We start from the raw sequence: 23,204 nt of genomic DNA, 5'->3' as shown, positions 1-23,204 counted from the left end.
GTGCACTCCACATAGTGTCATCCCTGCCGAAAACCGGCGCCGGTCCAGGAAAGTCTTCTTTCTTTACCAGTGGTGTTCTTTCTGCCTGTATTTGTCCCTCCTTTTTTCGTCGTGGCAGGTTGGGTCGTGGAGTGCGTGCGTTTGGTCCGGGGGTGGTTAAATGTTATGTGCGGTGGTGGTGGTGGGGTGGGGGGTCGACAAGGGTGGCTTTCTCGGATGGGTGGTGTGAAGAAATTGAAGAAAGACTGGATGGTATCAAATGTCAAAGCTAGCTTTTTTGCAGGCAAAAGTTTTTTTTTTTTTTCTTGCTTGCGCAAATCGCCTATATGTGAAGCGACTCAATGGAATCCATAGCAACAAGCAGTAATTACAATAACATCGTATCCTATAGCCCCTCCGACATCTTCGATGTGATTGCGGATCGAAAAGGATACACGGAGAGGGGGATGTTTAATGGAACACTTTGTGCAAGTATTGAAATGCATCACATGGCCTCCCTGTCTTGTTCGGCTCAAGGATGAGCGACGACATCAAGCATCATCACACATCACAGGCAAGCGAGTGCCCTGAACCACACCCCGCTGCAGCGCAGGAAAAGAGAGGGGACCCCCACACTTTTTGCCAACTAAACCTGCTAAGAATAATTGTTTTTGCAGGCCAGCCCAGCCCGTCCCCCCGACCGCTCGCTGAATTGCAGGGCCCCAGGAGAGCGGGTGGGCTTGCTTGCTTTGTGAGTTTTTTTTTTTTTTTTTTTATTAATCCCTCCCCTTTGCCTTGGGGCGCCCCGTCAGCTGCAAGATGCGCAGCGGCCTGCATCGGCTGCTCCTTGTAAAGCAAAGTAACTTGTGCCGTCGCTTGGCTGTGAATGATTCTCCCCCTTCCCTCCGGCCGTGAATGAATTGTGTGTGTACGTACTTCGTAAGAGTGTAGCAATTGGATTTCCACAGCTGGAAAACACGCAACCTTACCACTACACACTACAATATACCAACCCCCCCCTAGTAGTGACCCGGCTGTTTCCATCAAATTTGGTTTCTAATTATTATTATTCTTTTTTATTTTTATTTTATTCTTCCACCCTTACACCCCTTTACCCTTATACCCGCTCGACACGAAAGCACCACACATAGATTTCAAGGTGGTCGCCAAACCAAGCACTAAGAGAAGGTTCTTCCCCTCGTCGATAAAACTGAACCCAACTCTACCTGTACGACATTCCCCGAGCAATCAGACTCAAATTAGGCATATTGGCTTGCGGTAGTGAGCGCGAAATTCTCATAGCTCACCCTCGGCTGTCACCTCGCACCTCCAAACCCCGCCAATTAGAGTGCGCCGCCCGATCTGCGACCGACAGGGACGGCAACAAAGACAAAGAAAGACGGGGTTAGACCTGGGAAAAATAAGACTTGACCGAATTTACCTGGTCTCATCGGGTATATTCTAGCAGCGGGGGATAAAAAAAATTGGTGTGCGCCGTAACCGACGGTCCTGCGCTGGTCCGGTCCAGTCCAACCCACCACCAGAGCTCAGTCCAGTCTGCTCTGGGCCCTTGGTGCGTTGACTACGGTACCTACGTAAAACAGGCCACACTTACCGTACCTACCTACACAGAAGACTGGGAACGTGGGGGGAAGGCAACGATCGCCTGGCTTGCTCCTGATCATTTTCGAAGCACTCCTCTCGGCCTTGACGCTTCCGCTGTCTCGTCTTGCCCATTTTATTTGCTTTTGACGACAATCAAAAAACGTCTCTGTGCGACCACCGCAACGCCATTTGCACCCCCAACAAACCCCGACCGGGTCGCTTGCGACAAAAAGGTCTCCCCAAATAGTTTTGAATAAAGGATCCAGCCGCAACAATGAATCCCACAATAACAGAGCACGATTTCCGATTCCCCCGCCGACCCGCGGCGCCAGGCCGCGATCCCGGCTCCGACTCGAGTGACGATCCGTTGCCGGCCTCGCTCCGCGAACTCAACTCGGACCGTCAGTCTGCATTCAATGACGCCCAAAACAAGCTGGCCAGGACAGAGGCCTTTGAGGATTTGAGGAACGGCATGGCTCGTGTTAAGGACACCCCCGAGCTCTTGCAAGAGCAGGACCCCCTCGCCGCCCAAGTATGGCGCTTCTTCAGCAAAACCAAGACCATGTTGCCGAACCAGGAGCGCATGGAGAACTTAACATGGCGCATGATGCACGTCAATCTGCGCAAGCGACAGCAGGAAGAATCCGCGAGGTATGTACTTGTCTGCAGATGCATGGTCTGAGCGGCCCACAGACGAATGATCGATCGTCACAATCGACCACCGCCTTTGCCTTGCGGACGAGATCATGACCTCGTTGTGTTCCCTGCTCAGCGTTTACTGTGCAGAGAGGGCATGGGCACAGGGAGAACAAGCTAACAATCTATTATGATTCAAGGATATCATCACCACCACTAAAGACCAATGCGCCGAGTGGTATAGCGCAGCAACTGCGTCAGACACCGACACAGAAGAAGAGCTCAGCAGGGGAGATGAGCCTAGATGACTTTATAGATTCCAGTCACGGCTCGGCCACTTCGGGCCTTGCTTCCAGCTCTCCGGAAGCCGGCAAGCCCGACAGCACCTCCACTAATGCCATATCCTCAGCCATTCCCATTAATAAGTCTCGTAAGAACGAGGTAGCTGCTCAGTCACAGTTCAACCCGCAGTCGGTCCCTGCTGCTGCCCAGCGTGGCAGAATGGACAACGAGTTCGGGTATCTCAAGCGACACCACAGGAAGACTAGCATTGACGATCGAAAGGTGAGTTTTCTTCCAACAGCTCCCGGAGAGCCACAGCAACCTGCGCCTCCTGTGCAGCACCTTCCGGCATGGCGGCTGCATAGTCGTCCGATGATTGCTAAGATATAACACGGTACTAGACAACCCGTAAACGACCAAGAGGATGCTCTCCCTTCCAGGTTCCTTCTATCGTCACTGACACTTTGTCCAACGATCTGGACGCCGATGCTGGTTTCAATGACTACACACTTGATTCAACCAATGGCATTAATGTCAGCCAACCGATGACGACCAATGGCCGTAGCCCATTCACTATCGATGCTTTCAACGTGCCCAGCGAACCGATGATCCACTCTGCCGGCCCGTACCAGCAGAACTTTTCCTTCTCGCCATCAACGTCGCCTATGGCGTCCAACGGGTTCCCCCAACACATGTTCAACGGGCAATCCATAACGAACTCACTGGCAAACCCAGACCTATACTCGCCCCCTGGGTCTGCCTACCAATCTCAGGTGTCTACGCCTCACCCCATGAACGAAAATGGTGACGGCTCCTTCTTCTTCGGAAATGGTATGGATGTTCGTCATCAACGGTCTCATTCTTTCAGGCAGCCATCGGCTACCCAGAACATGCAGACGCAGCCGTTCTCCTATAATGGCAACGGAGGAGGAGGATTCTTCCCACAATCGATGGCTAGTAACGGCATGTCTTCGTCATATGCGACGTCAGGCAACACTTTTGGGCATATCGATCCCGCCCAGGTCTTCCAGAACGAGCAGACTGCCCAATCTCCAGGCTTCAATATGATGCAGGAGAACAATGCGTTCAATTTTGGTGGCCACTCGGACGACGAGGAGGATGGTGGTGTGTTTGCAGACCGGAACCTGGCACTATCCAGTGAATTCTCTCCAGGAGCCATGGACGAGCCTGCAGTTGATTTCGGCACCAACCCGATGGGCTGGGATGCTACGCTACCGGGCAACTTTAGCACACAGGCAGCCAGGTATCCGGCCGGCCCTCCTCGCAGGCAAAACACCATTGGGGGGATGCCATCAGAGTTTGGTGAAAAGAACGGGGACTACGCCGAGGGTGGACTGGCCCGCTCACAGTCTCAATCGTTCCACGGTAATCAGGCCGACGCTCGCCGTAGGATCCCGCGCAACGCCTCAACGACGGCTATCCCGAACAGCCAGATGCAGTACGAACAGCAAGGCGTGCAAGGCCACACCAACTCACCCCCGGCCGATATGGCCAATGGTCACACTTCAGGATTTTCGTCCGTTGTGCACAGCCGGCCATCTTCCCCGCCGCCAGGCTCGAAAAATGGCTCGACGACAAACTTGCAACAGCAGGGCAACAACCAGGGCGGAGATGCACCCACCACGTGTACCAATTGTGCAACTCAAACGACTCCGCTCTGGCGTCGAAACCCTGAGGGTCAGCCCCTCTGCAATGCCTGCGGTCTTTTCTTGAAGCTCCATGGCGTGGTCAGACCCTTGAGTTTGAAGACTGATGTTATCAAGAAGCGAAACCGCGGTTCTGGATCCAACGTTCCTGGAGCTACTTCGGGTTCGAGGTCGAAGAAGGGGGCGACCTCAACAGCAGTCTCGGGGACGAACACCAGGAAGAACTCTTCCTTGGCCATCTCTCGGACAGCATCGACCACTAATGTTCAGGTTGCGCCTACCCCAGCCATTGCACCGGCAGCTTCCCAGAGCAGAGCAGGAAGCGCTAACGAGGGCGAGAGCCCTATGTCTGGTGGTGGAAACACGGCCGGCAGCACACCGACGAGTCACAACAGCGGTGGCTCGGTGGCTGTCGGCGGTAAAGGTGTGGTGCCTATAGCAGCTGCACCCCCTAAGAATATGCCTGGGCCTGGAGCCGCGGCGGCTGCGAGAACAGTTGCCCTCGGACCCAAGAGGCAGCGCCGACACAGCAAGCCGTCGCCGGCCAACGCCAGTCTTATCGGCATGAACAACGCCAATCATAGCGACGCTATGGAGGTCGACAGCCCCGAAAATTCGACCGGTTCGAACGAGGCTGCTACCAGGCCAAGTGGATTCGGCACCACGGCTACGTCAGCGTCATTCGCTGGATTGACATCCAACTCATTTGGCATGTCAGCGTCGACGCGGTCCATGATCACACCGGGGATGCTGGGAGGTGGCATGTCGACAAGCGCACTTTCGTCGACTGGCGGGCTCTTGTCTTCAGGCTCAGCCGCTGCCACTGTGCCCCAGGAGTGGGATTGGTTGACCATGAGTCTGTAAACTTCTCCCCCAAAACAACAGGGGAAAAAGGAGCAGCTCAAACCTTTTCCGTCACTCACAAGGCTTCAACGGTGCCTATACACACGGATTCTTTTCTGTCCTCTTCATTTATTTACATTTGCGCTTCCGCGTATATAGAAGGTGACTTCCTTTTTTGGATTTGTGCGACTTTTCAATATCCTATGGGTCAGTATCTTTGCTTCTTTGATCATCAGTTTTTGATACCTATCACGAGATATCCTTGGCGGTTTTTGTCTATTTTTTGGGGGGTATCGACAAGGAGAGAGGATCAGGCGGGACGCCTTGCTGTGTTCTCCCGCATGATTTGTTTATATAATGACTCCCTTTGTGTCTTTTTTCCCCTCATATTTCTTTTTGGGATCTATCTGTTACGAGGCTGGGCGGGGTTGTCTGTTTTTTTTTGTCTTTGGGCAGCGTTTGATACCACTTTCTGAGCTCTGTACGACGTTATCGTGAGGCATGCAACAGGCACTTTTATTCAGTTGGTGCCCTATAATTTACAACATATACTTCAAGAGGTTTACATGATTCTGTAGCATCGTTAAATTTGAGATGGTCAAACTTGAACTGTGCTGGCAGATCTAAACGTGCAGATCTATCAATGCAGGCTTACCGAAACTAGTCGACGCCATGTACGTACCTATCGGAAGCCATTCGATGCATGTCTCATCGTAATCTCTGTAATCTGGCCCACAACGGTATGATGTATCACTGAAGAAGGCGTGCTGGAAGCTGAGTTTAACGAGAGTCATTGATAGTATGGGTTATAAAATAGGGATACCCCGTCCTAGGATACATTAAGAATGGAACATAGTCCGAACAAACCACCAAACCGTCTAATCCTGATTAAACCTCTGAAAGAAACAACACCGCCGATCCCCCATGAGGATAACAAGCAGTGAAGGACTTCTTTCCTAGGAAAAGAAGTGAAGAAGGGGGAAAAACAAAAAGAAAGAAAAAAAAACATCTAGTCTATCCGAAGTGAAAAGGCCGGGAAAGGGGGGGCATTAGAAGCGTGCGTTGTATCATCCATCATCTCTAGTTAGCGACGTATCGCATGTCATTCTTTGTCTTGCGACTTCTGGGTTTTTTTTTACAGAAGGGCAGCAACAGCAACGAAACCTCCGAGCACGGCACCGACGACCTTGACGCCGTTGGCAGAGACGCGGCCGGCGTCACTGGTGCCCGTGGCCTGGGCCTGGGCAAAGCCAAAGGTCGAGGTCATGGTGACACCGTTGCTGACGGCAACGCCGACGGTGGCGGCCTCGGTGGTCGTGATGACGGCGCCGTTGGTGGTGAGGGTGCGGGTGACCATGCCGGTCGAGGTGGCCAGCGCGGTCCAGCCGGTGCCCCAACCCCAGGGTCCGCCGAAGCCAGCACCCCAGCCGAAGCCGCCCCAGTAGCCGTCGTTCCAGTCGCAGCCGGTGACGGTGTAGACCTGTCCCGAGGTCAGGGCCTTGGGGCCGCCGGGACCAAAGTGGCCGGGACCATCACGCTTCCAGGGGAAGGGGCCGCCGTGGCCGCCGCGGCTCCTCCACTTGTCCTCCCACTCCTTGCGGCTGGCGTCGTCCCATCCGCGCGCGGCGTCGTTGAACCAGCCGCCGCCCCAGGTGCCGCCGGTCGCGGTGATGGTGCGCACGTTGTTGGGCCCGGCGTTGGTGCACGACGACCACTGGCTGCAGACGTTGGAGGACATGGCCGAGAAGCTGGACCAGGCGGTCGGCGTGGCGGCGCAGGCGTTCTCGACGCACGCGGCGACTGTCGGGGCAGGGGTGGCGCAGAATGAGGTCGCCGAGGGCCACGAGTTGGCGTCGTTCCAGGCCAGGGACATGCAAGTAGCCTATATGCGGGGGAGGGTCATGGTCAGCTTTTTTGAGTCGGTTCAATGGTTGGACGATCATGATGGTGATGATGTGAAAAGTAGGGAAATCAAAACTTACAGCACAGCCAGGGGCTCCTCCCCACCACTCGGCGTTGGCCAGTGCAGGGGCCAGGATGGCAGTGATGGCTGCGACCTTCATCTTGTCTGTTGTTTAGTTGGGATGAGAAGTTTGTTGAAGAGTGTGTTCGTCTGATCCTGCTCAGATGGCAGAGATGATGATGCAAAGGATGAGAGTGTTTGAACTGATGTTTTCGTTGTTGTATCAGGCTGCAGTCGATGAGATGCGAGTCTGATGCCGAACCAGAGATCCGGTTAGTTGTTTAGGGGTATCGTTCTTCGTATATATATACCTTTTTTTTCCGTCCTATACTCAGACCCAAGACATTTGCAAAAGTGATTCACAGATCCTCTGGCACAGACGAGAACAGAAGCATAGGCTCGAGTTGGGTTACATCATGATCATTGTGTCTGGGTCAGGGATTACAAGGGCTACTACGTATAGCCGTGTGCCGTGCAGCTGCAGCATGCAATGCATGCGCCTTCTCTGTTTTCCATGCTAGTGAGGCTTATAACCCATGTTTCAGATGGACTTGCAGATGAATATGGGGGGAAAAAGGTGAAGGGTCGTGCAGCAAGCGGTCAGTAAAGGAAAAAAAAGGGTTACTGATGGGATCAGGGGACCCGAGGTATACTGGATCGGTGAGGTAGGGCTTGAGGGTGCATACGGCAAGGCAGCGGGTAATGCTCGGACGAACAAGCAAGAAGCGGAGGGAAAAGAAACGAGGCCCAGCACCATGATGATCACGAGAACCCTTGATTCACCCATAATGTGTGCCTCTTTCGTTGTACAAAAAAGCCCCAATGATAAGCAAAATCTGAAGGCTGACAGGAAAGCGTCCATAGCCTCGAAGCCACCCGTTGGGGTAGCCGCGCGTACAAACCTTCACGTTGCTGTTCAAAAAGTTCTGTTGACCAAAGAAATGCTCCCCCTAGTCTATTTTGCACCACCGGTATTGCAAGACCTGAAGGCGCACTACAGATCTGCGGGGCGGGGACCCAGAGCTAGGAGAGGTCGCTGAGCAATTGTCCAATGCGAGGGAGTCCTTTGTAAGCCAAGGCAAGGCATGAGCAATCTGTTGTGTACCGGATTTCGGGCATCGTCCTGGGGTATGTCCGGGCACCGGATGCCACAGACAACCAACTTTTATGTCGATCGGCGCCACAAAGACTGCCAAAGTTAACAATAAAGTGTTAGGTTTAGTGTGTGCTCTTTCAAGAGTTTGACCTAAATGGTCTCTCCCAATTTCTTGGCTTTGTCTACGGATATTGTCACTATCGGAGTTGTCAAGGTGTAGCGCCGTTTTGACAAAGTGCAATACGCTGATACGACAATAAGCAGGCTGTTGGTTGGTACAGAAGACTTGGCCTTGGCATGCTACAGAGCTTGTCCTCGGTGAGTAAGGCTAGCTTTGTTTTCTAGAATCAGATATTTCTTGATACCCAACGTGGCGTGTGCTTGTACAAGTTAGCAACCCGTTCCTAGCACAAAAGCAACGACCGTGCTTGGGGAAACGCCGAGCCGCCTGTGCTTTCGCCGTTCAGCAGGTTCATTCATTCCTTGATGCCCAGATGCCCATGTTCGGCCCGCCTTCATAAGAAAAGCGTACTGTTTGTTATATTTAGCATACTTCAGGAATTGAGGCGGTGCACCTGTTGTTGCCAAGCTCTGCCACTTTAATATCTCTCTTTGGCCGTACAGTACCAACATGACATGAATGGGACTATCGGAGGCTCCCACACCGATTCTCCGACAATGCTCAAGACAATACGGTTTGGTCCTGTCGTCGTCATGAATGGCAACCCCTTCGTGGCAAAAAGTTGAAGTTTATGAGGCCTGCGCCCCCAATGAAGTGGCACCGGCTTGCGACGACTGCAAATTCCGTGGAGGTATCTTCTTCTTCTTTCTGTCTGATGGATTCAGTCCGAATAGCATGTTATCAAATGACCCTTGCTTGGTCTAACACGATGTGTACTCCCGGCGTTCCCACCTGCCATCACTGATTAAAAAGCCAGGGACTCAACCGAATGCCAAACGACGCAGTAAAAGAAATAAGCCAAGGCTTGCAATACACAAGACAATTCAGACGGTATTATTGCCGCATTACCCTATGCCCCTCATATCCCATTGAAGCAACCGAAGGACGAAGACCACTTCGCCATGTTTACATAAACTCATCCCGACAAAAACATTAAAGAAAAACCCGTAATCCAAACATGCAATTGATGGTTGGTAGTGGTAAACTCGAGACAAAAAAAAAGAGAGAGAAGCTGCATGATTGGGTAGGAACCAATGTGTTGGGCGGGCTAATTGGTATAGAAAAGAAAACAACCTAGACTCATAAAGGGCTCATGTGGGCAGGGCAACCAAATTCCTGCAAAAGTTAAAAGGCGAGCCAAACTCACTCACTTCTGACTTGGAAGGCCAGTAACGCCTGTGAACGCTCCATACCCGATGACGTCCTCATCAATGCTCATCGCTTCGTCAGACGGAAAGCCGTCTGTTCTGCCTTGTGCTGATCACGATATACGCGGTGCCCATATGCCCGGCGCTCAGTGACCTTATCGCAGACGCGTCCAAAGAGGGACGTGTCTGTCATTCGGCTATTGATACTGCCGCAGTCTCCATAATAGCTCACATCCATGTGGTCGGGGTAGTAATCTTCCACCAACCCGCTGCAATGACTGTTATCTAAGTCACCATGGTAATGTGGTGGCTGAGAGTGTCGATCTTGATCCTGGCCATATGGCCAGTGCTGCTGTATAGTTTTTGGGCTCTTTTGCTGTCCCTACAGCATGGTGCCGAACGTCTCTGCCTGGAAAGTGTCTGCTGTCAAAGGCTTTCGTGGGCTGCTACTGTCTTCTCCCTGAGGCTTGCGGTGGCGGAATGTGAAGCCGACAAACAGTGATTTGCCCATTTCGTCGTCACGCTCTGCCATAGTCTCGAGTGCCTGCTGCTTCTCGTGCACCTCCTTATACTTGGCCATGTCTGCCTCATTGCTGAAGTCATCAAAGTAGCCGGCATCGGTTTCAGAGTCGAGCTCCGGTACGAAAGGCGCCTTGGTTTCCCGCAGAGTTTCCCAGTCGACCTCGGCAAAGTACTGGTGGGCATAAATGTCCCGGATGTTGGCAAAGCGCCTCGAGCGCGAGTTGATACACGTCGTGATGAAGCCCCAGGTCCGGTTGCTGAGAAAGTAGTTGGGGTCTTCCCATACGGGGCGCTTGAGAACCTCTTTCCAGTGCTTCAGGTTGCGCCAAGTCTCCTCGGCCGTCGCACCCGCGAATGGTGGGAAGCCGGTGAGTGCCTCGAAAAGCATGCATCCCAAACTCCAATAGTCCACTGTAAAGTCATATTCCTCACCGCGTAGTACCTCGGGTGCCATGTAGTCCGGTGAGCCGACAATCGATTTGGCATAGTTGACGTCCTTATCCCTCATAGACCGGTAGCCTTCTCGCCGCTCGGCTATAGTACGCTGATCCATCGGCTTTCCAAATGGAACAGAGGTCTCTGAGGCCTTCTCAAGTCGTAACCTCATCGACTCGATCTTTCCAGGCGCCAAGACTCCAGCAGCCAGTCCGAAATCTGTGAGTTTGACGTGTCCCGTCGAATCAACGAGGAAGTTCTCGGGCTTGAGATCTCTATGAATGTATCCTAGCTGATGGAGAGCATCCACAGAGCAGAACATCTCGGCAATGTAGAAGCGAGCATGCCGATTTGAGAGAACGCCCGTGTTGTTAAGGAGTGTGCGGAAGTCTCCACCGGGCACATATTCCTGTCACTTATGTATCAGTACATACGGTCCAGAGTCGTGTGAAACCAAGGGGTAGCAGAAGTGCGCACCATCGCCAAATAGATACTCTTATCGTCCTGGAAAGAGTAGAGAAGCCTAACCAGCCATTCACTCTTGGCAGTAGTCAGGATGTCACGCTCAGTCAAGACATGGCGAACCTCGTCGAGCTTGAATAGCAGTTTCTTGCTCATGACCTTGAGTGCGCAAACCTCACGCGTGTCTTTCTTCTGTGCCAAGAATACTTGGCCGTAGCCACCCTGGCCTACCTGGGTGAGGATCTGGAAGTCACCCTGTCGAAGTCTGACACGCCTCTTCCGCAAGTTTGCGCGCTCACGACCCGTATACTTGTGCCACATTGCTGCGTATGTCTCCTCATCTGTCTCTGGCGGCGGCGGGTACTCCGATTTGAAAGCGGCCAGTCTGTTCTGGCGAGCGCCGGTATAGGTGAGAAGATCGAAATAGTAGTCCAGGAAATCTATGCAGCACATCAAAATACAAAGAGGTCAGTGGGCATATTCCATAACTTTTCACAATTTTAAAATATAATGGCCACTCACAAAGCTGTGTGACATTGACAAGCCTCTTAATGCTTGGCTTCTTCAAGATCTCCAGCTCCTCCGGCGTCAACCCACGGTTCGTGTTAAATCGTCTCGTGGCAGGCGTCGTCGGTCTATCCCTGAGATAGTGCTCATGACGGGATACTGCAGCATGATTGTGGCTAGGAGCGGCCTGCTGGTCTGTGTGAGCATGAGCTATATTGAGGCCGCCGCCAGCTCGTGCAGAGCTCAATGGTGGAGGTGTATTCTCTTGGCCCTGCTTCATCATGTGCGCTCCCGGTGCGGCTGTAGATTTGTGCAGTACGCTGTCGTCGACGAAGACGGACTCGTCCGTGGCTTGCACATTGTTTCGGCCGGGTGATAGAGGGGTCACGACGCTCTGTGGCCGACCGAGCTTGATGGAGGGATCGAGGACTGGTGGGACGAGCTTCATGCCCTCCAGAGCGTTTGGTAGTTCATTGGCACCAGGAGGGACAGTTTTTTTGCTGGGACTTCCTTGGGGAGTGCTGGCTGGATTGATGAAGCTGTTGCGATTGGGCGTTCCCGGGCGCTCAGTGCGTTCCTGCTTCCCGGTGGGGAAGAGGGTGCCAATGAAGCTCGCCATGGCGAGAAGGGTCGCGAGGCTGACGCGAAGATTTCACTGTGCTGAATAGTATATGCTGTCGGTTGGTGAAAAAAAAGGCACTGTCGTCGAAAGATGCTCAGCGAACCAAAAAGTCTGAACGCGAAATGACGAAAACACTCAAGTCGGGAAAATCCAAGGATCGGCCTTCGTGGGGTGTTTCTGTGATTGTTAAAATGCAGACACAACAAGCAGGACAGATCTGCAGAATCATCCAAATGATGCTTGATTTAATCAATTGAGAATTTTATGGATTATGAATTGATGCTCAGATATCCCAAACAGGGAATAAGGCAGCAAAACAAATGCTTGGTTGTTTGGACAAGGGCGGGATGACATGAACGAACAGACCGCCTGTGTACCTTAGCAACAACTTGGGCGTTAAAATGAGGGGCGCCCACACGCTGGCTTGCATCCCACCACACAAGGCAAGGTAGGTTATCTAAGGTAGATCGGACTGGGCAGGTGGGACGAGGACGTTGGCTCAGCAACGAGTGGATTGCAAGCCACACCGACGGGCAGACCACTTTATTCATGAACGCCTCAGGCACCAACTGATCTGATTGATTAGATGTCTTGGCATTTGTGGATTGCTCCACTCATCTCATACTGTTGTCACTTGTGGGGTTTTATTTGAAGTGCGTTGACTGACAGGATGCATAGCAAATGCAATTCCAAGCGCTTCAATTGAAAGGAAACGGGTTTTCTAGCAGTGCGGCTTCTTAGATAGCCTCGGCCTGAGTATTGTTTTATTTTTATGTGCGCTCTATCCCTTTCATCTTCACTAGCACATTTATTTCCCCGCCAAGTCAACAAGTCACACTGCCAGTCCAGCCAAGAGCGCTAAACTCCGACGCCGCCCCACCGTTGAATCGTTTATCACTTGTCCCTTGTCGGACCCGGCCCAGGGGTCATGCCTTGATCCTTTCCCCTCATGAGACCATCTTCGGTTGGCAGCCCGGCATTGCCACTACAGAAACCTTCCGATCTTTTCCCACACTTACGTAGTAAGGAACTCAGTTACACTTCCTCTCGAGTTGAAATACCAAGCCTATCTCCGCCCGCAAAGTATCATTTCTCCCTTGACCTCCTCCGACCTCTCCTGTTTCTCATTTTTCTCCAGACTTCGACCTCCTCCGACAATTCAAGAGGACTGTCGCTAGAATGAAACTCTCCGGCATCCTGCTCCTCCTCGCGTCGTCCGCGGCAAACGCGGCAGCCACCCCAGGCTCCGGGGGACCGCCGCCGCCTCCGAATCCCGCATACCTCTTCTCGAACCCACCTGCCTCCGACTCGTCGACCAGAATCCCGACGTCGCGCGAATCGGCCGCCATGGCGCGGCGCATTCTCGCCCTTACCCCGCTGGCGACCTTCTCCACCGTATTCCCCGCGTCTCAGAGCCACCCGGAAGTCGCCGGCATCCCGATCGGCATGAACGATTATGTCGCCGACTGCGAGGAGGGCGGAGACCCGACCATACTTTCCCTCAAGATCGGAACGTCGTTCCGCAATGTCGCGCACGGCAGCAACATCAGCCTGGCTCTGGCCTGGGTTCCGCCCTACCCGCCCAGCCGGCGCATCAAGTCAATGTCGTGGGCGTCTAGCCTCTTGAGCTTTTTTGGTGTTGGCGGCAGCGCCGAGGAGGAGCGTCCCGACACCGTGCCGTACTCTGCCGCCAACCTCCCGCGGTTCTCGCTCATGGGCTACCTCGAGAGGATTGAGCCGGCAAAGCACTTGAGCGTGGCGGCATGCTACGTCAATACCCACCCGGACGCCAAGTACTGGCTCCCCGGGAACCCGATCCACGAGGCCGAGTGGGTGCGCCTTGTGGTGACCAAGGTATACTGGGTCGGTGGCTTCGGTGACCGCGCTTACATTGGCTGGATTCCAGTTGAGGAGTGGAAGGACGTTACGAGGGAAGAATGGGAATCTCTGCGCCTTCCAGGCGAGAAGCCTGGATGGAAGGAGTGGAGCACTAGAGAGCTTGCAGATTTGTGAAGAGATTATGAATAGTGTCGCGGTTTACGTTCGTCGTTTTTTCTTCTTCTTTTTTTCCTTGGTTTTTTTTTTTTTTTTTTTTTTTTTTTTTTGCGGCTTTCTGTCTCGCCATTTAGCTCAGTTAAGTGGCAATATGCGTCTATGATCTACTATGTACATATGCGAAAGGGGGCTCGCTGACTTCTTCGCCGAATATAACGAAGACGGCTTCCTGTTGGCGAGGAGCATTCATATTTGACCCAAATAACCCTTCCCTTGTTATCTTTACTCTTGAACACCGGGTCAGTCGGGATAACGCCCCCTACAACACAACAGCACTGACTTGCCACAACCTCGCCTATAGTACCAGAGTTGTAACGTCAGTATTACGGCCTGGACACTACCCAAGAAAAGAAGGAGAAAAGTCATACTCCTATTGATTAGTTTGTGACCACGAGTTGCCACGATTTTTTTGCTAGACTAGGATATATTTCATTCATGGCCTAACTGACAGAGTTAACCTTCATCACTCAAGTACTTATTTGACTTGTTTAACTACAATACTGTCATCACCAATCCAGAATTGGTACACTGACGCTTATGCCTAGAGTGGCGAGAGCTATATTCAAGAGTTGAGATAGAAAGTAAGATGGTATCTCGGACGACAAAAAAGCGCCCCAACCACAGTATGGCTTTTGCTTACAAACATGTGTCGTACATCTCCAATCTTTAAACATGTATGCCTGCCGTATTTACAAATAAAAAAACATCATAAGTTGCTTTCATCATTCATTACCAGCGTTGCTGCTTGGGAAAAGGGGAGAAGTGTATAGAAAGACAATCAAACACAAAGACTCAAACAATAAAACTCAACGCAGATGATGCAACAACTGTAGCCCGCCAAGGTCTACTCCTAATCGACCCTGATGATGACTTTCCACCCGAGCGCCCCTGCCTCACGGATCGCGCAAGCCAGGCATCCTCTGCGCCTCCGACTGACAAGAGCATTCCAGCCCTTCTCAGCACAGAGCGCTCGAATAAGAATTTCCATGTCGGAGCCGAATTGGCGCCTTCGTGTCTCTGAGTGCATCTTGTGTCCCGGCGATTCGGGTACGGCTCCACCAACAGCGACGCCATTGACATCTACATCAGTGTTGTTAGTGTTAATTGGTGGTGTTGTTTTCAACCTCATAGTGTCATTGCTACTAGTAGAAGAAGCTGCAGCAAAAGCAGCCGCAAATGCCGAGCGCGGCGGGGACGGCTCTTGCAAGACTGGTACTTGCGTCCTGGGTGGCGAGGCTTCCCAAGTTGCCATGTTCAGCGAGCTAGATCGGCTCACGACGGGTGATAGCGGGATTTCGTGTGCCTGAGGCAGAGGTTGGAAGCCTGTGATGCAGTCCACTACTAGAACCCGAGCGGTCTTATTTCCATGCGGCCCAGGCGCTATTGACGGACGACGATATGCCTCATTTGGACCAGGGTTGTTGAGTAGATCATCTAGGGTCGAATCGCGGCGGTCGAGAAGCTCGGAGAGGTGGATTGCGGTGTAAGTATAGTATTTATGGAGAGGGTGACCGGTTATGTTGACCGGGCTTGAGCGCTTGTTGGAAAAGTTTTCGTTGTTGATGCTGTCAGTGCTGGACTCTAAATCGATTTGTTGAATCGTGGGACTCGAAGGTGATTTCAAGACCTTGACGTGCTGAGATGGGACACAGGGATGGGCTGTGGCAAAGTAGACATCATGGGTGAGGTTGAATGTATACTCTTTTTCGACCCCATCGTCTCCTAGTCCATCTCCGTAGTCGTTGTAGTCGTCGATCCTCCCTACTGTGAATTTGACAGCTGCTGGGTATGTTTGGATGTCTGGCGACGTCTTACTGCTACTAGCCGTGGTCTCGGTCAACTGCGTCAGGGGAGTACTCAACTCCGCTGCTGGGGTGGTGCTCTCAGAATCAGGCCGGGCAAACAGATTCAGAGCCTTGAGCTCAATCCATAGAGCCGGTGGGGGTAGCCCTTTATAAAGGTTCTCGAAGGGGATAATGAAGTCGGCGGGAAGAACTGAGCCTAGGTCACCGTCACCTAGGACGGAAGATTGTCGTTCAATTGCTGCCTTACCCCAGATTCGGGCCTGTCTTCCAAGACGAGATGACTCCCCTGTGATCCGAGGGTATTTAGTCAGTAAAAAGCCCCGCGCCGATGAAAAGGTTTATTCAGATTGGCTCACTTACCAGGAATATCCGCCACCTCTACATTCACCCATCCATCCGACAAGCCATATGGGGTGATATCGCTCGAGATCCATCCCATACATTCGACAGAGCCCTTCCCAGCGGCAATAACACGGCCAACAATACACGAGGTGCTCCAGAAACTCTTTCCGCTATACACGAATCCACCACAAAGATTTGCCATTGGGCCCAGTTTATCCATGGCCTCTGTGTCGTTCTCCAAGAGCGTCGACATTAAAAAGTGGCTGAGGCCCTCCCCTGGCAGCATAAGTCCCGAAACGTAGCTTTTAGAAAGCCAGCCCGCGGGGTGCAGTGCTGCGGCAATTTTCCGACGCTTGGATGGCTGACGACGAACCTGGTCAGCTATGTGCATTGAGGTCTTTGCACTATTGCCGCTCCCCACAACGGCGGCTGATCCAAAGTATGAGGGCATGTCGGATGCGGGACTCGCAAGGGGGGTGTTCAGAGGTGTTTTCTCCGAAACTGCTCGGACGTTGTTAGAAATCCGGGCTTCGTACGCATCGATTCCTGGCCACTTAAGCCGGCGTGCAAAATGTGTCAGTCCATCCACCTGCCGTTGGCCGTGTTTCCCTCTCATATCGTACGCCGGATGGTCAGCTGTTGCGCGGCTTGATGGTCGCGATCCTGGTGCGAGGGATGCGAGGCTTTTATCGCCGTTATCACTGGCTAGAGACAGCCGCTTCGTGAAAGTCGCAAGCCATCCCGCACTAGAATGCCGTGTGGCTGCTTCGTCCGGTTTAAGACCTTCGACTTTCGTTACCTCTATGTTTTCAAGCCATGACTTGGCCAGCAGCATCGACCATTTAACTGCGGTCTTGGCTTCCTGTTGAAACCGATAAATCTCACGGGGCTTGATATGTTCTGTCCCCGCATCATCAGCTTCGACTATAGCGTCCAACCTGATCCAAAGCTCGCATGCCAACAGAATTTGCAATAACAACCAGTAGCGTTCCTCAGACCTTGCCTCGATGCTATCGCCCGCATCAAGTTCTTCACCATCGAGGACGTCCTCGACGTCTGCCATACTAGGACTGCCCCAGAGGACCTGCCCCAAGCGGATGCGCCATTCGACGTGAGAAAAGTCAACCCATACATTGGGCGTGTTGAGCACCTTTAGTAAGGCTTGAATCTGGACGGAGAGGCTATAAGGGTCTTGGTGATCGAGGACTCGAGTTGGCGGGTGAAGGATGTGCAGGAAAAGTTCATTATACAAGTCGGTCGAGAGCATGTTGTCTCTTAAATCATTGGTGACATACCGCCGCCCGTTTTTGATCAGTTGCTCCATTATTGCCGGTTCTTCGAGATATCGCAATCCATCTTTGGAGGTTAGCATCTTCTGCCGTGCCTCAATGATGGGATCAGGTCTGCGACCTCCTGCGCTTTCAAATCCATACTGCTCTTCCTGCAGAGCGTCGGCAGCCGAGAGCTCCAGCGCCGCCGAAAAGCCAACCGTACCCTTCTCGAGACCTTGCATGCTCAGCATGTTCGGCCGTTCTCGGCACTTTGGATAGAAATGTGCTCGCTTTATCTTGCCAATGCTCGAAACGCTGCTGCGCCGCCGAGGGCTCCGCACGAGGTGCGGCAATGCCGTCACACATCCCCATGCCTCGTCCTCAATCTGGGTATGATCTGTCAGGTCGCGAATTTCGAGTGTCTCATCCCACGGAAAGGCGACGCTCGGGTTGGGGGCGCCGGTATTTACGCCCTCTGAGCGGGCAAAGAACTGCGGGGCACCGGAGAAGAGCTTCTCGAGCTCCGAATCGCTAAGAGTGGACATGATGCGCGCGAGCTTCAGTACCGGCTTGGGTTTTACTGGCTCTTCACTTCCCGCTGGAGGGGGAGATGGCAGTGGCTTGTTTGCGTTGATGGGAGACCGTGGACTAAGAGGTGGTGACTTTTATAACGTGCAACACAAACCCGACAGATGGTCGGGGTGAGGTGCGTATGTCAGCTTGTAGTTCTTCCATTCAACGACTATTTTATCTGTGCTGGCCTGGCACGCATAGATCAACCATGTGCGGTGCACAATTCCGCGAGGAGGTGTTTGTCTGTCAAAGATGAATGGAGCTGGTTGTGACCAGCGGAGAGGTCAAAAAGAATTGGCCACATGCGAGGACTGCAACACTTGGGTGCAGTACTGAGGGACAGGGCGCTGCAGCTTTGCGGGCCCCGTCGTGCTTTGATGATTGACCAGGTGCTGACCTCCCTTCAGACCGGGACTAGAATAGATCAAGGGTCTGTCTAAGGCGGGATGAAGATTGGGCTGAGTATATGATTTTGCTTCTCTAGATTTGTGGGCAGTATGTAAAAGATAGGGAGCTGGGTAGTATAGGGGACCCTCGATTCTAACAATGCTCATGTCATTGACACAAGGCGGGAATGCTAGACTGAGGTGGTGAAAGAATCGATTGGCATTGAAGTGTTTCGAGCCAGCAATTGATTCGGTTTCGGAGGCTTCCTCGTCATACGATTGATGCAGGAACCACCTAGAGTGTATATTGATCACGCGCCCACCCAAGTATTGCTCGATGGGCTTGGGATGGATGGGGTTTCCCGAACTGAACCAGGCCATGGAATTGACGTGTGTCATAGCAGTATGGGATTTGACGGGGTGGTTGGATGCGTGCTGTGCTACTACTGTAGACATGCAGTGGTCTGACTTGGAGAGGGGATCAAAGTGTGGGGAAGAGGAGCCTTGGAGCATAGCATGACTTGGGGTTGACTTACCGCTAGACCCGTCTTTGCTGGTTCAACATCGCAGGGCTTCCCCCGCCCTCGCCGAGGGGTACCAGCTGCCCCTAGCGCTGCAGCAAAACCCACGGACGGTGTTGAATTCGAATTGCCACTCGAAGAAGCTGCAGAAACCGACCCTGACCTACTGGCCCCTCGAATGGACCGGTTGATGAGGTCCTGAATTAGTTCCCGCGCTGACCCTCGCCTTTCTCTTTCACTGCCGGCGCCGGTCTCTTGGTTGAAATCTGGGCTTGTAGATCCGTCGCTGTGGGTTGTTGAATCGCTCCCAGGGACCGACTGCTTTCGGTCTTTTGCCGACCGTCGGAGGATAGAAAATGACGGCATCCCGCCCAGTTGCTGCCCTTTGCCACCTCCTACTCCGTACACCCAGTAGTACTGTTGCTTTGTTCTTTTTTTGGGTCGCTTCTATTGCTTCTGCTTCTTGTTTTTCCGACTCAAGGGACGAATCCAGGAAAAAGCAATCGCTCATTCATAAACAAACAGACCAATCCCCACAACCCAGCATAAAACAGGGCCGGGCACCTTTTGACAGCAGTCAAAGACCCTAGATCTAAGCCACAAGCTGTCAAGGTTTCCTGTTGTGCATAGACTGAAGTTGCATTATCTGACAGGCAATGCAACCTGCTGGAGATCAGAGCAGGCGCTTTGTCTGAGCATCCCGGAGCGGCTTTCGCGGATAGAGGGAGACCTTGGCAAATGATGGATTTGCGACAGGAAGTAGATGGGGTTATGAAGAATTGCTTGATACTGCGATGTGCTTGTTTTGGAAATTGCTTGATATTGGCTGGAGAGCCCAGGGCCGACGGGACGCAAACTCAAAAAAGAAAACAGGTATGTTCCATGTGGTTTGTCTCCGCGCAAAAGAAGATATTTGGATGAAAAGAAAAGAATAAGGATAAGCCCTCAAAAAGCTATGCGTCAGTCAGTCAGTCAGTCAGTCAGTCAGTCAGTCAGCTTCTGTACAAGTGTGCGCACTCCATTTTGCAGTGGGTGAGTTGAAGAGGTGCACCTTGGGAAATCGGATGGGGTTACGAAAAAGTAAAAAGACGTCGTGTTAGCATCCGGGAGGGCAGCCGTGAGAGTGAAGAAGGGGCGGTCCCAGAAAGCCGACACCACTCGATAAATCACTATCTGTCTCAGGTGTAATGTAATAACTCTTATTATCAATGGGTTATAGCAAGCAAAGGCTCGAGGGGTGGAAAGCGTTGTGGAGGGTGTCCAGGGAAAATAAATATATGACAAAACGTTAAAATAATTATCCAAACCAAGAGATGAAGGTTCCTTCGGGATATTGCGGCAGCTGGTTTGCCCAGGAAGTCTGGCATTGATTATGGACCCGAATTCCTGATACCCACCCTCCTTTCCAACGAACAGGACCCGACCACAGCTGCAGCTAAAATTCAAGCCAATCTCATCAACGGGTAGGGTGTATCTGGCACCTTATGCAGGTGTACCCTACCTACCTACCTCAAGATAGGTTCATTACCAGGTAGGCAAGGTAGGTACTTTACCTTGGCACATAACGGGGCAAGTCGGCAACATCGCAGGACGATAGATAATTAAACTCTTGCTTCTAGACCTAGTCTAGTCGCAAATCGAGCTTACTTGGGTGGCTTGTCTTCTTACATAACAGGCACCTTGGTTTTCTACAGTAAACAACTTCAGCCCAGAGCCTGACAACCTGCCTTCCTTGGGGCTTTATGGTGATCACGTCATAGCAGCTAGGCTACTTTGATGACCCGTCCTCCTGGTCATCCTTCCAATCCTGACTCTCTTGCTGCCTAACAAATGCAGGGACCGATAAGTGAGCATTGCAAAGTCTGCCTAATGTTTCGACCCGAGTAGGGCTGGCGTCGTTATGCTTGCTAGATTGATCGTCTTTGGAGCAAGGGGTTTTTGTTCTGGATCTGACGCGAGTGGACGAGCTACCCAGTGGGGGACTGAAGTTGAGATTTGATCTCATGTTTCTTTCTTGATGCAAGCTGAGCCTGCAAGGCCTGTTCGGGTGGGCCTTGGGGCCAAAAAGCCCACGATTACCGGTTTTAGATCTTGAATGCTTGGCAATGCCAGGGTTGGTTGCACAGAATACTACCTCATTCTACGTATTGCAGTAGCGTAATACGAGACATCTAAAGATAACAAAACCAGGTGTTGGTCGAAGACCTACGAATTAGCTACCTCTTACTGCACGTACACGAGAGGTTGGGTCGATGACTTGAAACGGAACAATGGCTAAAAGGCGCAAGGCGATAGACTCAAGGACCAGATTCGTGACACACACACAAACACGAGATTGTGAGAGTCAAAAACTGGCACATATTTCAAATGCTAATCGAATGCTGTTGATAGTCAGAGAAACCCTCTACTTGAGTTTGGAGCTAAAACCAGCCCCTTGGTCATTCCGTATTGTCTTGGCAAACATCGACCGGAATCTTTCCAACTCAGCAGATTCCACAATGGATTTTTGACAGGTCGTAGTGGAGCTTGACTACCTTGGTACTTTCGGCATCACGGCTCGCGGGAAAACCTAGACTCAAAATGCGGAACAATGGGAAATGATATGTAGGTAGGGTAACTACAGGTAGATGATACTTGGAAAGTCCTAATTTTCATTCAGCGATATGGTGAGATCATACATGTTGCCCTTACCTGCAAATTTGTTTTTCATGTACCCGTGTCTCAACCGCTACATGTCGTCATGATGATTTGTCACACCGTTGTGGTTGTTGTTGGTATTTCATTTCCTTTTTAATGTCGGCTGAATCTGCATCGTGCAGGACGGAAATGCAAGCTGTACCTGTCTGTCGGACTGCGAAATGTCCTTTAAAAATTGAATGCAACCACCCCAGGTAGATTACTGCCCACCGTCACTCATATCTTGGGCCTTGACCGAATCCAGAATGCGACGGTGAGGACGGCAACATGCATCGGAGCAATAAAGAAAAGAGTCAATGCACATACTCATTACGCAAAAGTCATAAATAAGTATGGTGAATTAAATGTCGGTTATTAAAGTAGACTTAGGTCTCCAGACACCATGTTCATCAGCCCCAGGCTTGAAGCTGTGGGCAGGCTATCGAGCCTTTTATCTTGCGGTATCTCTTTGGGGCTTTCACTTGTTGGCCTACGCCGCCAACAAGCAGCTGCAAATAAGATCCCAATTAAGTGCAATACTTTATATTGCAGGGACAGGTTACACCTTTTGTTTAAATTCGGGAAACGTACGCGCTTGATTGCACTCATCCATGCACGCGTCTTGGTCACCCGAGCGTTCATCCTCCCATTCCCTGTTAACCAGGAACGGAGTTTTCCCCTGCTAATAATAAGTTTTTTTTTTTTCATCTCCTATAAAACGTCCGAGAGGGGTTCATTTCATGACGCAGGCGTGAGTGTCTCGTGGATCACGATCAAGAGGTATTTCGGGTCGGGAACGATGACTAGCTCTTGTTTCTTCGTCCGTAGCCGTAAAAGCCTAAGCTCATCCTGTGTTTCCGAAACAATCAGCGTATATCCTTTTGATTTCATGACTCGGTCGACAGCGCAGCCGCAACAGAAGGAAGCAAAAGTTGCCTAGCAACGCACCTCAGTATCAAGATCTTCTACCAAAGTGCCTGCCGCGCCGATGAACGCCCATACCATGGCCGCAAGCTGCTCCGCACCATCACTCGCTTCGCTGTTTGCTGTAGCTGATGTGACTTCCTTTGGGAAAGAGTCGGTTTGCGACGTCCCCACGTTTTCGCCCGCTGCTTTGGAAGGCCGTATCTGTGTAAAGTCGCCGCTGATTTTGAGTATGGCTCCTGTCGAACGATCGAGCACGATTGTAGCTTTGACGCCGGCCTTCTTGCTCAACCGGCCGAGCGTTTCCTCTAAAGCGTCAGTGATGGGTGTGTCCCCCGCGCTCCCCGGTGGCGGGATCTGGTTCGTTGGGCTTCGAAATTCCATCTCTGCCATGGCTGCGTAGGATATATGTGTGTACAAGCGCGCTGATCGATCCTATGCCTTTGCCGGGTTTACAAGCGCGTTGGCTTTCTATAGCAAAGCAATAGTAGAGGCGTTTTCTTGAGCATTGGTCGCGGAAATGCAACCGTTGCGTATGGGCTGGCTGGGCCCTGTTGGAGGTTCAATTCGCGCATGCTTGACACATAGCTCGCCCCACGCGCACCTAGCACCAAGCAACTAGCCCGACCCTTGTCAGAAGAAGATCGCGGCACCTGCATGGGACTACCCCACTCGCCAAATCCCAGTTTCTGCCACTGTACAC

The 23,204-nt window shown here is 52.0% G+C and overlaps 7 protein-coding genes across 7 annotated transcripts; 2 read left to right on the top strand and 5 right to left on the bottom strand.

Moving 5' to 3' along the window:
• The first annotated feature begins 778 nt into the window (after positions 1 to 778).
• On the top strand, positions 779 to 5,595 carry MGG_02755 (nitrogen regulatory protein NUT1). The gene is made up of 3 exons (XM_003720950.1): positions 779 to 2,235; positions 2,421 to 2,784; positions 2,904 to 5,595. Exons 1-3 carry the CDS (start codon positions 1,859 to 1,861, stop codon positions 5,031 to 5,033), a joined length of 2,871 nt encoding a protein of 956 aa, XP_003720998.1. The 5' UTR covers positions 779 to 1,858; the 3' UTR covers positions 5,034 to 5,595.
• Positions 5,596 to 6,147: 552 nt separating this feature from the next.
• Positions 6,148 to 7,075, bottom strand: MGG_02756 (uncharacterized protein; the record flags this gene model as incomplete). Its single annotated transcript, XM_003720949.1, has 2 exons — positions 6,148 to 6,894; positions 6,995 to 7,075. 2 exons carry the CDS (start codon positions 7,073 to 7,075, stop codon positions 6,148 to 6,150), a joined length of 828 nt encoding a protein of 275 aa, XP_003720997.1.
• Positions 7,076 to 8,517: 1,442 nt separating this feature from the next.
• MGG_02757 (AGC/NDR protein kinase) lies at positions 8,518 to 12,371 on the bottom strand. Its single transcript, XM_003720948.1, has 3 exons — positions 11,342 to 12,371; positions 10,835 to 11,259; positions 8,518 to 10,766 (listed from the first exon to the last, which is right to left on the bottom strand). Exons 1-3 carry the CDS (start codon positions 11,943 to 11,945, stop codon positions 9,783 to 9,785), a joined length of 2,013 nt encoding a protein of 670 aa, XP_003720996.1. The 5' UTR covers positions 11,946 to 12,371; the 3' UTR covers positions 8,518 to 9,782.
• A 756-nt stretch (positions 12,372 to 13,127) lies between these two features.
• MGG_02758 (uncharacterized protein) lies at positions 13,128 to 14,304 on the top strand (the record flags this gene model as incomplete). Its single annotated transcript, XM_003720947.1, has 2 exons — positions 13,128 to 13,957; positions 14,277 to 14,304. 2 exons carry the CDS (start codon positions 13,128 to 13,130, stop codon positions 14,302 to 14,304), a joined length of 858 nt encoding a protein of 285 aa, XP_003720995.1.
• A 172-nt stretch (positions 14,305 to 14,476) lies between these two features.
• MGG_02759 (uncharacterized protein) lies at positions 14,477 to 18,818 on the bottom strand. Its single transcript, XM_003720946.1, has 2 exons — positions 16,169 to 18,818; positions 14,477 to 16,094 (listed from the first exon to the last, which is right to left on the bottom strand). Exons 1-2 carry the CDS (start codon positions 17,964 to 17,966, stop codon positions 14,854 to 14,856), a joined length of 3,039 nt encoding a protein of 1,012 aa, XP_003720994.1. The 5' UTR covers positions 17,967 to 18,818; the 3' UTR covers positions 14,477 to 14,853.
• Positions 18,819 to 19,543: 725 nt separating this feature from the next.
• Positions 19,544 to 19,923, bottom strand: MGG_17973 (uncharacterized protein; the record flags this gene model as incomplete). Its single annotated transcript, XM_003720945.1, has 2 exons — positions 19,544 to 19,700; positions 19,919 to 19,923. 2 exons carry the CDS (start codon positions 19,921 to 19,923, stop codon positions 19,544 to 19,546), a joined length of 162 nt encoding a protein of 53 aa, XP_003720993.1.
• A 1,964-nt stretch (positions 19,924 to 21,887) lies between these two features.
• MGG_02760 (uncharacterized protein) lies at positions 21,888 to 23,095 on the bottom strand. Its single transcript, XM_003720944.1, has 2 exons — positions 22,526 to 23,095; positions 21,888 to 22,426 (listed from the first exon to the last, which is right to left on the bottom strand). Exons 1-2 carry the CDS (start codon positions 22,892 to 22,894, stop codon positions 22,316 to 22,318), a joined length of 480 nt encoding a protein of 159 aa, XP_003720992.1. The 5' UTR covers positions 22,895 to 23,095; the 3' UTR covers positions 21,888 to 22,315.
• Positions 23,096 to 23,204: the final 109 nt, after the last annotated feature.

This window comes from Pyricularia oryzae, chromosome 7 (genome assembly GCF_000002495.2).
Source record: "Pyricularia oryzae 70-15 chromosome 7, whole genome shotgun sequence".
Classification (NCBI taxonomy): Eukaryota; Fungi; Ascomycota; class Sordariomycetes; order Magnaporthales; family Pyriculariaceae; genus Pyricularia; species Pyricularia oryzae.
This window is presented reverse-complemented; position numbering and strand designations above follow the sequence as displayed.